A 13,902-nucleotide genomic window follows, 5' to 3' on the forward strand; every position below is an offset into this window, starting at 1 on the left:
TGGCTAAGCTTAAAACGCACGGATGGATGCACACACACACACACACACACACGTTGACACTCGCAGACTCGCAGACACACATACATTCTCACACACACACACACACACACACACACACTCACACCATTCGTTATTCATGGCGTTGCAGTGTAGGCTGGTGGTGCGTTGGTTGTGTCGCGTCCAACAGTTTGGTACAGGCTGTTTTGGCCTCTTATTGCAGTCCTCGTTAGATGGCCAGATTCACACTTTGAAAAACACTGTGAATTAAGAGAATGTAACACCGCCACCAGGTTTTTGGAGGACTCTGACATTTGGAAGTTCACTGAGACGTTGCTTAATTATTGAATCTATTGTTAACGCCGATGTAGTGGACACTCAGCATTTTTTGACATTTTCATTCAGTCGATCGAGTATTTAATCAACCCTTTCATTTCGACAATCATTGATTTCCAAACAAACCTTGAGTTGCCGTAGAGGCTGAAACGGCTTCTTTCTGCAGAGAGAGCGAGAGTCACACGACATCTGCTTCTTCCACTCCACAGACACACTGATGGCCTGTTATTATGTTGCTTCCCTGTCAAACTTTCCTAAACAACCGTTTCATGTCGAATCCTCAATTCTTCAGAGACAATGGCAAAGCGTGTCCTTTCCAGAGGCGTGAGAAGTCTGGCTTTTCGGGAGTTGGGACTTGGCCTTCAACCAATAGGGCTAGCTTAGACAAACAGCATACAGTAGCTATGCCTCTGATCATCTTATTAGTATTTCATTTTTGGAGAGTAAGAAAAGTGCCCTGCGGTGATGTTAAAATATAGAACTCTAGCTTCATCTTTATTTATCATTAGTGGAGAGTATTGCTTAACCCTTTCCTCACTCCCTTGAAGTGCCCCATTACTTGCTGGCGATTTGCGTATAGTTCATTCTATTTCGTTTTTGCATGTTCCGACATACATTTTTTTAGTGCACAGTGTGTTGCCTAACCATTTATTTGCTTTCTCAATGGCCCCCATTCCACTGCTGTCGATTCCATTATATCTAGTTCATTCTATTCAGTTTTCAAAAGTTCCCGAAACTCCCAACACCGTGCATTTTTCAGAGTGCTACTCAACCTCTGAGCACCTCGTGTTATTTATAACAGACATCACTCAACATATGCCACCCAGAGTGTCCTAGCCGTCTGCCTCCCCCACCCAGAGGGACTTTAACTAGCTCTTGAGTGAAATGACAGCTAATTGAGGTGGCCCCTCTCTGGCCTGAGTGCTGGCAGAGGACCCACTGTTTTCAACCACCATCTGTGAAATGACTCGTCATAATCAAAAGAAAATGACAGAGTGCGGGAGGGCGGTGGATGGCGACATCAAGAGAAATGTAGCGGGAAGATGGTCCTCTTTGACAAGTGGTTTAGGTTTGGTATGTTTATTTATTTATCTGCCGCTGCGGAGAGGAAGCGGCCGAGAGGTCAAGTTCAGGCGCTAGCAAACTACAACTAGACCAGGATTCCAGTGCTTATCAGTAGCTATGATTGTCTCCTTAGAATGGTGACTCTGGTATGAGTATTTTTCTCTCAGTATGGTGTTTCGTAGATTCCCTTTTAAGTCTTTATTCTCTCACAGCCTCTTGCGTGTCCACAGGGAGAGCGGGAGAGAGTACACCACCACACAACCTGCTGCAGCATGAATGTCAAATATTCATAGGAGACCTCCTCTCAACATCTGTTCACACAACAATAAACTGGACATATGTCAGACGCTCATTTGCATCCATGCTCAGTGCTCAGAAACGTGAGTGAGTGAGTAGCTGACCGACAGATGGACGCACAATGACGGAATGAGTACAGCCCAATTAAACACTGCTCCTGCCAGGGGAGAAAAGGTCATTGAATGAAATGTCATAACACAACAACATTGCAACAAGGCTGGTTGATCCTGGCTGTGATTTTTTATTTTTTTTATCCGAAATGTGTCGCTGTCTGGGCCACTTTTTCCCTCCCCATTTTTCTGAGAACCGCGGTGTCCGGCTAGATTTAATGCATTGTTGTGTATGCACCCTTGAGGTCTTTTTTGAAAAGCCTGTCGTAAACACAGACAGACACAGACAGGGCTTTGTAATGAACTTCCAGATTTCACTGAAATGGAAACACAAAACAAAGACAACCAGTCTCCTGATGGTCTGATTAGCTCCAGAGCTCAGACTCTAAATGTGGGCATTCTCACCATTCAGGTCGGGGGGGAAATGGAGATATGTGTTTGATGATGGGGTGTCAGATAGCATGATATTGCCTTTTCCCTGAAGCACCGTGGGCCTCTGAAGACGGCACTGCGGGACTTTCACAGTAGCAGACCTCATTCTGGGAAGCTGCCTCTTATCAGCGCCAGCAATCGTGTGGCCGTGGATATAATATAAGATCAGTAAGGCAAGAGGCAACCAGTGTAGTCATGCACACAGTCACTGCCTCATATACGCGGGCTGCAAAGCACACCCAAGCATGCACGATAAACTGTTTTCTCTGTAGCCTTTTTATATCTATTTTCCTATTTGCCTCTTTCATTCAAATAGACGTCTACTGTACATTCACAGTTCTGTGATCACACAAATGGGTAGAGACTGTGATTTTTTTTTTTTAAAGGCTACAGACTACCCCTTCTTGGTTACTACACACACCTACACAGATTGTCTTTATAGCTGTGCATTGAATACATCAGCAGAGCATTATCGCTGAGGTATGGTTTTTGCCCACGCCGGCTTTATCAAAGAGAGAGATGAAACGAACAAGAAAAAAGTCAAATGCAGGCAGGCTTTGTCTTCCCTGTTGACATTTAATCAGCCACTCCCAGGAGAGCCAGGCAGATGCTGCTACACGACCTGACCTCTCGTTATTTTGGGGATTGGGTAAAAGTAAAAATAGTCTGAGATAGTGTAGTGCAGGGTTTCCCCTGGGTGCTGGGGTCGCCCCTGGGTGCTGGGGTCGCCCCTGGGCGCACGTGTTGGTTTTTGACCCAGCACTACACTACTGATTCAAATAACCAAAGCTTGTTTGTTATTTGAATCAATTGTGTAGTTCAGGTGGGGCCCCAGGACCGGGTTTTTGTGAAACCCTGGTGTAGCGTTTGCAGGCTTCCTCCTCCTGACTTTGTGCTTCCTGTGCTGGAGCAGAAACAGAACAGAGAGAGGTCGAGTAATACCCGAGTGCTGCAGTAGACTCTGTGTCTCCAGGAATGTATGGGCCGTCTCCAGTTGATGTGTGGAGTAGAGCAACCACCCCTTCTGGTGGTGTGGAACTTAAACAGTGAAACTACCTTGAACTTTCCCTGCTGACTGATGTATCTGATGTACGTCTGAAATGTATGAAGGGAGTTCAAGGTAAGGCTGGGTTTTTTATGAAAGCTATAACCACCACTCTTCCCTCTCATCCTCTCCTAGTGCCAACTACAAAAGATGTCTCCCTCTCATCAGCCCTGCCTGAGACCACCACTCTCATCACCACCACCACGTCCACAGTCAAAGGCCCAGTTAACACCACGATTCCGGCTGACCCCAGGGATGGGAGAGAGAGAGAGGCGGGTAACCCAGCGGAGGAACCCCATGGGACGGCTGACCCCACCGCCCCAGAGATCCCCCCCACCCCCAGGCGCTTCTGTGAGGGAACAACGAAGAGAGGCATTTCCTGGCCCCAGACACACACTGGAGTCACCGTGGAGAGACCCTGCCCCAAAGGAACCAGAGGTACTATCGGGAACCAGGATGGTGGGGGGGAAGGAGGGTGGGTGGGGGGAAGGAAGGTGTGTGTGTAGTCCTCTGTGTATGAATGTGTTTGTGCTTATTAGTGTGTTTAGACATTGTCTTTCACATAGCCTACCTTACATTGGACAAGGTCCCAAAATGTGATATTCATTACCTACAATATGCTAATAGGGCCAAACAGACAATATAGGAAGATAAAATAAACAGTAAGATAATGTACAATGTGGTGGCGTAAGGGGATGTATATTATCATTGTTTTTTCAATAATATGGAATGCAGACATGCAGGGCATCAAGGCTTAAAAAGAATTCAGTAATATATACGGTACAGAGCAGTGGCGGTCAATGCAGTTTAAGATGAGGGAGGATGATTTTCTTTTCATGAGCATTGCCTTATTTCTATTACAGCACGTTGGATGACTCTCATTCATATCCCATTCACCCAGTTCAATGTAACAGCGATAGGTTTAGGCTACTACATGATACTGAATGTCCCCTATACCCCTCACAGTCTTGAATGCATCTAGCTGATATAGGGTGTAATCATTAGCCCAACATCTGCAAATTAGTGTTTCTGTTGGACATATTCAGGTATGTTTTGTTCCATTTGGTTTTTTTCAACAGAACTGGCTAAATGAATACATCCCTGATCACGTGTAAACATAGTTCACTTTCATAGCAGCCACATTTTTATTCCCTCTCGCATCTATGCACTCTCCTTCTCTAACCTTTTCCCTTCGCTTGTGGACTTCAATGCACAACACATGACCAGCTGTGTGTGACCAGGTGGAAAAATCTTTACAAGCCAAACCATATCATAACAGCTATACACAGCCTACATCGTTGTCACCATATTAGCTAAAGTAACATCGTAGTCAATTAACCTACAATTGTGCAGTGATGTTAGTGTACAGTCAGTAAGCAGTTTAGCACTTACACAGGAAGGCCCTGCTGGTAATAAATGAGTAATACCAAATGCTTACCTTAACTTGGAAGAGTTCCAGTGTTGTGTTGGATAGTCATAGCCAGCTAACTAACATAGCATCCCTCTGTTTGAGTAGGCTAAACTAGCAAGCTGCATTTGCTAGCTAAGTGAATCTGAAAGGGAAAAAAAGGACTCTTTTGCTTCTCCTTCATTTTGGAAGCAATGAATTTGTTCAAAACTGGTAAAGTATTGTCTTTCTCTCTCTTTGAGTCAACGACTCACCACATTTTATGCACTGCAGTGCTAGCTAGCTGTAGGCTATGCTTTCAGTACTAGATTAATTATCTGATTTTTTGATTGGGTGGACAACATGTCTGTTCATGCTGCAAGAGCTCTGATCGGTTCGAGGACGTCTTCCAAAAGTCATAATTGCTGTGTAAGTCTATGGAAGGTGATGAGAACCATGAGTCTCCTAGGTTTTGTATTGAAGTCGATGGCTGTCCTCTGACTACACCATGGTGCTACCCTATGGTGCTACCCTACAGTGCTGTTGAAGCTACTGTAGGCCTTCATTGCAAAATAGCGTGTTTTTATAAATCATTTGGTGATGTGATTATATTTAGTATTGTTTTATCTAAAAAGGATAACTTTGTAAATGTTTTAATTTTTATTTATTTCATAAAATTCAATAAGGAGGATGGTCCTCCTCTTCCTCCTCTGAGGAGCCTCCACTGGTAATGGCAACTTTATTAATTGACAACCAGCAATTAGACCTGTGGTACCTTTTCAACAGGGAACCCATTTTTTACTGATGGAATTTCTGGGGACCCCAAGAATTTCTCGCGACCACACCCTAATCCCAAATATAATTACACAACCTTTTAAAATCTGTAAAATGTATGTAGATTTTTACATCAACAAATAACCTTAAATTCATTTAATTTTCAAAAGAAAGCAATCAATAAATGTACTTAATACATTTTATTTTTAAAAATAATTTGGGGGGGCCTCACTGCAGTTCATAACCCCAACTTTGGATACCACTGAATTAGACTAGAAGAAGACAGACAATGATTCCTACAGTATAAAGATGAACTGTATGAGAATATCTCACTGTTCAGTGTCCGCTTTTAGACAGTACAAAGCTGGCAACCTTTTTGGTTCCTACTGGTCAGCCACTTTTTGCATCATTGCTTTTTTGACCGCGGCTGACCTCAGTTGTTTGTTTTTCCTGAGAAACTTATTGAGAGGAGGACAGGAATGGTAGGAGGGTGAAGAGTTGGCCTAACCTCTGTTAAATACATTTTTATTGAACCTTTATTTAAACAGGCTGTACTCATTGTGATGCAATTTCTTTTGATAGAGAGAACTGTTCAAGATGGCAGTGGTCAGCAACGTTACAGAAATGTACACAAACAAATGCACACATACATTAAAAACAGACAATAGGGTTGTGTAATGGTTGTCTTTGTTGTGCGTTTCTCCAGGCATTGCCTCCTACCTCTGCACGGTGGCAGGGGGGACCTGGAACCCAAAGGGACCTGACCTCAGCAACTGTACCTCCCACTGGGTCACTCAAGTGGCACAAAAGGTTGGTCAACAATGTCCCCCCATGGCTCTGGTGACAGCGATGGAAGGAACAAAACACATCAGCTTTCCTCTTCTACTTTATCTGAAAGGGCACCGTGTATCTGTCATTTTATCGCACCTGGTTGGTTTCAACACTAAATAAGGGGCTTGCCCATACATATACTGTATTCCACTGAATGCCTTATAGATGTAAACAAAATACACATTTAATGCACATTTGTTTATATTTTTCTTGCACACTGTGGATTGCTTTCTGTGGGCTATAGCTTGCAGCGTTAATATTGATTTGAGTTGAAATCAGTATGTGATATATTACCTGTACCTTACCTGACTCTGTGATGCCTATCATCCAAAGATGTTTCACCAATGACCATGAGCCTTTTCCTGCTCTGCTGTTTTCTTCCTTTATCCACATTAAATCAGTATTATAAACTGGGTGGTTCAACCTCTGAATGCTGATTGGCTGACAGCCGTGGTATATCAGACCGTATACCACGGGTATGACAAAACATTTATTTTTACTAATCTAATTACTTTGGTTATCAGTTTATAATAGCAATAAGGCACGAGGGTTTGTGGTATATGGCCAATATACCACGGCTAAGGACTGTGTCCAGGCACTGCGCGTTGCGTCGTGCAAAAGAACAACCCTTAGCCGAGGTATATTGGCCATATACTACACCCCCTCTTGACTTATTGCTTAAGTATCCATTATATCCGTAAGTATCCAGCACATAGTTAACATACCACATACCAGGTACAGTATTTAGGAGGAAACAAGTAATTAAAAGCTTAAACCGGACCTTTAATATTGCAGTTTTTCCTCCAACTCCAGATCCGTAGTGGGGAGAATGCGGCTAACCTAGCCAATGAGCTGGCCCACCACACACAGGGTCCAGTGTTCGCCGGTGACATCAGCTCGTCAGTGCGTCTCATGGAGCAGCTGGTGGACATCCTGGACGCTCAGCTCCAGGAGCTATGCGAAAAGGACTCAGCTGGGCGTAGCTTCAACAAGGTAATATAAAACAATTTATGTCATTTAGCAGACGATTTGAGTTCATAAATCTGAGTATATGTGACCTCAGGTAGGCTAGTTAGTACGAGAGCCGTACATTGTATAAACATACATATATCTCTGGGTGGGTAGTATTTCCTCCTCTCCTGCCCTCGCTTTGCTCCACCTTTTGACTCTACATAGGTTACCCCCACTCATTAGCCCTCCCCACACTTCTCCTTCCAGGTGAGGTTAGGGGGATGAGGGGGAGGAGAGGCCGGCCCAGCCCAGCCCATAGGGGGAGCTGTGGCTGTGGAGAGGGAGGAAGCTCATTCTTCCAGCCCCACCTCTTCTTAGTAATTACTGGGTTCTGAAACACAGCCTTCTCACCTGGCAGCTCTGACTTAGAGCTGATGGATTGCAGCCCCTCGCTAGCCAACACAAATAATAACTCCTGTCCACCATCACCAACTTCTAAAACCAAAGTTGCGCCCCTGGCGACAGTCATATGGAGAAATGAATTCCGGTTTTACAGTACTATTCAGAACCTAAAAGTGAAATGAATTCCGGTTTTACAGTACTATTCAGAACCTAAAAGTGAAATGAATTCCGGTTTTACAGTACTATTCAGAACCTAAAAGTGAAATGAATTCCGGTTTTACAGTACTATTCAGAACCTAAAAGTGAAATGAATTCCGGTTTTACAGTACTATTCAGAACCTAAAAGTGAAATTAATTACGGTTTTACAGTACTATTCAGAACCTAAAAGTGAAATTAATTACGGTTTTACAGTACTATTCAGAACCTAAAAGTGAAATGATTTGGACCAAAAGGCACCAGGGTAGCGTTGTCTTGGTTACTTTTGGGTTAGCTAGTCCTAGACTGAATCTTTCGGTCTATGTTCTGGCTGTACTCTCTTAAAACTGCACAGTACTATACTCCTGCAGCCACGATGTAGCTAGCTGTGGGAATAATGAAGCAGTTTCCTTTGATTGAGACGGAGACCATTCAACAAAAGGCTCGACAATAAAACCCAAAGCCGGCATACTGTTATAACCTCAGTGCCGTGGAATCCAAATGACCATCTCCTGCTTAGTTTATTTTCTCAGTGCTTTATAAAACATCGTTAATGCAAAACGTAGGAATTTTATCTCAGCGATTCCCCATCTATGCTGTGCAGCTCTGTCTTGGCCGGCCACGCCCTTGTCGTTATGTAAGCTAGATACAGCTTCCCGAAACACATTTTAGAATGTGTTGCATAATACACAGTGAGCTTCTTATTTCATCTACCTAACATAAGGTTTATTTATATATGATCATTTCCATCCTGATGGGTAAGTGGTGTATTTTAGGATATCTGTTTTCTAAAGACATAGACTAACCTCCTTTTCCCTCCGAGCTCTTTTGCTTCCTAATAGTATGCCTCTTGTTCTTAATCCTCACTTTGTGTTAAAAAGCTTCAAAAGAGAGAGAGGACTTGCAGGGCATATATGAAGGTACTGTATGTCTGCTGGTTCCACAAAGGTGGACCTATCCACAATATGCTCAGTAGCATGAAACATTGGTGTCTTGTCTGTCTGTCTGTGATTATCTGCTGGCTTGTCTGTATGCAAAACACATCTGCTTCTCCACCTGTCTCTCTGCTTGTGCATCTGCCAGCCTGTCTATTTGCCTGTGTGTCTGCTAGCCTAATGGTATGTCCATCTATCTCTCTACCCCTCAACTCACCTGTCTGTCTGGTCTTTCGATCTGCCTGCCTGTCTGTCTGTCAATATCGCTGCCTGTCTGTCTGTAAGTCAATATCTCTCCTATCTCTTATCTCTCTCTATTCCCCTCCCTCTTTGTGCGTTGTATGAGTAATTGCCTTCCCACGGCCGTAATTGTAGCTCCCTGTCAGCCAGAAGTTTGATCAAAGTGGCAGTGTACTCAGTTTTTCACTTTACCATTTCCAGCCTCTCCTTGTTCCTCCTCTCGCTGACAAAAGTGCCAATTTTTGTGTTTGTTTGATGGATTCATTTTCAGTCCCATTAATGTGTTTGTGTTCATATAGGATTTGTTGGGTCTTTTCATTCCTTTCTCTCTTCATGCCATTTTCCTTTCCTCAGAGTTTATAATCTGAGAGCAGGTCCTGTTGAAAGAAGCGGTTCTGGCGTAAACACAGTGGGCCTGCCTTGCACGAAACGAACCAGCCTCCTCAGACCTCTGTCTCTCTCTTCAGTCTCTATGTTTGACTGGTGGGAGCATTCTTCACCATGAGTTAGGGCTGTTTTTACTGAGGTCTCTTTTACTGTGAGAAATTGGGATACACTGCGTGTCACCGTCAACTTGATTTACGGGTGTCTTCTTTATTCATCAATAGGCAATGTAAGTGAAGTCAGCACCACCACCACCACCCAAGCGTTTCCTGCTCACTGTAGGGCATCTTGGGTAACACCCTTTGTGATTGGTGTGTGGTGGGGCCGCCACCCAGGCGAGAATTATATAAATTAAAGAGGACTCAATCAGAACAGAGGTTTTTTTTTCTTCTTTGTTCTAATGCTGCCGCAAATTAAAGACAGCGATTATTTGTATTTCTTTTTTTGTTCCTCATTCTTCATGCCTACAAGGAAGGGGGGTACACACCAGGAGGGTAGACCAGTGAGTTTTGATTTGTTTGTCTGAGGTGTAACGGCCCTAGCCCTGAAATCACTACTGCTACTCTGACTCCTTCACTCTCTTCCTATCCTATCCAACTCTGACTGGGCTTGTAGGCATATCATAGCTCTAGGTAATAATGGTAGCCATCCGTGTGGTTGGTTTACTTGTTGTGTTGATTGGTTAATCATCAGTCTGGTGTGATAGCGAGGGACTACAGTGTTTATTCGCCCCACTGGTTAATCCAGACAAAAGGGTAATTGTGCCTATGGTCAATTAGTGTGTGTGTGTGGATGATAATCACAGCTTTGCACTAATTGGTACATTGAGTGACTGTTGTTATTGGCTAATTACCACTATAGTGTAGCCTGGGCCTCTGCTGTGGTTAATGTCACCTGTGGTTAAATTGTCACTGGTTTATCGGGTCATGGGGTTGATATGGATTTGTGGGGAAATTATGCTGATGGATATGTTTATCTGTAGGGATAGCGCTGCTGTGTGGATATGGATATCAGCTATATGGGAGTCATCAATGGGCTAGCGTTAGCGCTGCTGTGTGGGTATGGATATCAGCTATATGGGAGTCATCAATGGGCTAGCGTTAGCGCTGCTGTGTGGGTATGGATATCAGCTATATGGGATTCATCAATGGGCTAGCGTAAGCGCTGCTGTGTGGGTATGGATATCAGCTAACTAACTAGCCATTTCACATCGGTTACACCAGCCTAATCTCAGGAGTTGATAGGCTTGAAGTCATAAACAGCGCAATGCGCTGCTGGAAAAACGCACAAAAGTGCTGTTTGAATGAATGCTTACGAGCCTGCTGGTGCCTACCATCGCTCAGTCAGACTGCTCTATCAAATCATAGACTTAATTATAACATAATAACACACAGAAATACGAGCCTTAGGTCATTAATATGGTCGAATCTGGAAACTATCATTTTGAAAACAAAACGTTTATTCTTTCAGTGAGATACGGAACCGTTCCGTATTTTATCTATTGGGTGGCATCCATAAGTCTAAATATTGCTGTTACATTGCACAACCTTCAATGATTTGTCATAATTACGTAAAATTCTGGCAAATTAGTTCGCAATGAGCCAGGCAGCCAAAACTGTTGCATATACCCTGACTCGAGACGTGACAATTTCACCTGGTTAATATTGCCTGCTAACCTTTCTTTTAGCTAAATATTCAGGTTAAAAAAATATATACTTCTGTGTATTGATTTTAAGAAAGGCATTGGTGTTTATGGTTAGGTACACGTTGGAGCAACGACAGTCCTTTTTCGCGAATGCGCACCGCATCGATTATATGCAACGCAGGACACGCTAGATAAACTAGTAATATCATCAACCATGTGTTGATAGTTATAACTAGTGATTATGATTGATTGATTGTTTTTTATAAGATAAGTTTAATGCTAGCTAGCAACTTACCTTGGCTTCTTACTGCATTTGCGTAACAGGCAGGCTCCTCGTGAGGCAGGTGGTTAGAGCGTTGGACTAGTTGTAAGGTTGCAAGATTTAATCCCTGAGCTGACAAGGAAAAAGTCTGTCGTTCTGCCCCTGAACAAGGCAGTTAACCCACCGTTCCTAGGCCATCATTGAAAATAAGAATGTGTTCATAACTGACTTGCCTCGTTAAATAAAGTTATAAAAAAATAAATAATTTAATCGGCAAAATCGGCGTCCAAAAATACCGATTTCCGATTGTTATGAAAACTTGAAATCGGCCCAAATTAATCGGCCATTTCGATTAATCGGTCGACCTCTAGTTCAGACCCCTTTTTCCACATTCTGCTACGTTACAGCCTTATTCTAAAATCGCAACAAAACATTATCCCTCATCAATATAACCACAATACCCCATAATGGCAAGCAAAAAAACGTTTTTTTATTTTAGCAAATGTAAAAAAATATATATAAAAAAACTGATCACTTTTACATAAGTATTCAGCCCCTTTACTTTGTTGAAGCACCGTTGGCAGCGATTACAACCTTGAGTCTTCTTGGGTATGATGCTACAAGCTTGGCACACCTGTATTTGAGGACTCTTCCATTCTTCTCTGCAGAACCTCTCAAACTCTGTCAGGTTGGATCTAGAGCATTGCTGCACAGCTATTTTCAGGTCTCTCCAGAGATGTTCGATCGGGTTCAAGTCCAGGCTCTGGCTGGGCCACTCAAGGACATTAAAAGACTTGTCCTGAAGCCACTCGTGTGTTGTTTTGGCTGTGTGCTTATGGTCGTTGTCCTGTTGGAAGGTGAACCTTCGCCCCAGTCTGAGGTCCTGAGCGCTTTGGAGCAGGTTTTTATTAAGGATCTCTCTGTACTTGGCTCTGTTCATCTTTCCCTTGATCCCGACTAGTCTTCCATTCCCTACCGCTGAAAAACATCCCCACAGCATGATGCTGCCACCACCATGCTTCACCGTAGGGATGCTGCCACCACCATGCTTCACCGTAGGGATGGTGCCAGGTTTCCTCTAGACGTCACAGGTGAAAGAGTTCAATCTTGGTTTCATCAGACTAGAGAATCTTGTTTCTCATGGTCTGAGAGTCCTTTGATGCATTTTGGCAAACTTCAAGCGGGCTGTCACGTTCCTTCTGGACACTCTACCATCAAGGCCTGATTGGTGGAGTGCTGCAGAGATAGTTGTAGAACTCAGAGTGACCATCGGGTTATTGGTCACCTCCCTGACCCAGGCCCTTCTCCCCCGATTGTTCAGTTTGGCCGGGCGGCCAGCTCTAGGAAGAGTTTTAGTGGTTCCAAACTTCTTCAATTTAAGAATGATGGAGGCCACTTTGTTCTTGGGGACCTTCAATGCTGCATACATGTTTTGATACCCTTCCCCAGATATGTGCCTCGACATAATCCTGTCTTGGAGCTCTACAGACAATTCCTTCAACCTCATTGCTTGGTTTTTGCTCTGACATGCACTGTCAACTGTGGGACCTTATATAGACAGGTCAAATTATGTCAAATTAATTGAATTTACTGCAGGTGGACTCCAATCAAGTTGTAGAAATACAGTGCCTTGCGAAAGTATTCGGCCCCCTTGAACTTTGCGACCTTTTGCCACATTTCAGGCTTCAAACATAAAGATATAAAACTGTATTTTTTTGTGAAGAATCAACAACAAGTGGGACACAATCATGAAGTGGAACGACATTTATTGGATATTTCAAACTTTTTCAACAAATCGAAAACTGAAAAATTGAGCGTGCAAAATTATTCAGCCCCCTTAAGTTAATACTTTGTAGCGCCACCTTTTGCTGCGATTACAGCTGTAAGTCGCTTGGGGTATGTCTCTATCAGTTTTGCACATCGAGAGACTGAAATTTTTTCCCATTCCTCCTAGCAAAACAGCTCGAGCTCAGTGAGGTTGGATGGAGAGCATTTGTGAACAGCAGTTTTCAGTTCTTTCCACAGATTCTCAATTGGATTCAGGTCTGGACTTTGACTTGGCCATTCTAACACCTGGATATGTTTATTTTTGAACCATTCCATTGTAGATTTTGCTTTATGTTTTGGATCATTGTCTTGTTGGAAGACAAATCTCCGTCCCAGTCTCAGGTCTTTTGCAGACTCCATCAGGTTTTCTTCCAGAATGGTCCTGTATTTGGCTCCACCCATCTTCCCATCAATTTTAACCATCTTCGCTGTCCCTGCTGGAGAAAAGCAGGCCCAAACCATGATGCTGCCACCACCATGTTTGACAGTGGGGATGGTGTGTTCAGAGTGTTGCTTTTACGCCAAACATAACGTTTTGCATTGTTGCCAAAAAGTTCAATTTTGGTTTCATCTGACCAGAGCACCTTCTTCCACATGTTTGGTGTGTCTCCCAGGTGGCTTGTGGCAAACTTTAAACAACACTTTTTATGGATATCTTTAAGAAATGGCTTTCTTCTTGCCACTCTTCCATAAAGGCCAGATTTGTGCAATATACGACTGATTGTTGTCCTATGGACAGAGTCTCCCACCTCAGCTGTAGATCTCTGCAGTTCCTCCAGAGTGATC

The 13,902-nt window shown here is 43.4% G+C and overlaps 1 protein-coding gene across 17 annotated transcripts in view; it reads left to right on the top strand.

Moving 5' to 3' along the window:
* The window catches only part of LOC110508614 (adhesion G protein-coupled receptor L2), a 107,880-nt gene that overhangs the window by 66,190 nt on the left and 27,788 nt on the right, over positions 1 to 13,902 (top strand). For 11 of the 17 annotated variants that reach the window (XM_036965913.1, XM_036965915.1, XM_036965912.1 and 8 more), the window contains 4 exons: positions 3,418 to 3,720; positions 6,150 to 6,253; positions 7,088 to 7,267; positions 8,705 to 8,743. In XM_036965913.1, the coding sequence (XP_036821808.1) occupies positions 3,418 to 3,720; positions 6,150 to 6,253; positions 7,088 to 7,267; positions 8,705 to 8,743 (626 nt within the window). The remainder of the gene's footprint in view (positions 1 to 3,417; positions 3,721 to 6,149; positions 6,254 to 7,087; positions 7,268 to 8,704; positions 8,744 to 13,902) is intronic. The other 6 variants (XM_036965902.1, XM_036965903.1, XM_036965906.1 and 3 more) reach the window with 1 other exon arrangement.

Source organism: Oncorhynchus mykiss, chromosome 28 (genome assembly GCF_013265735.2).
Source record: "Oncorhynchus mykiss isolate Arlee chromosome 28, USDA_OmykA_1.1, whole genome shotgun sequence".
NCBI classification, from domain to species: domain Eukaryota; kingdom Metazoa; phylum Chordata; class Actinopteri; order Salmoniformes; family Salmonidae; genus Oncorhynchus; species Oncorhynchus mykiss.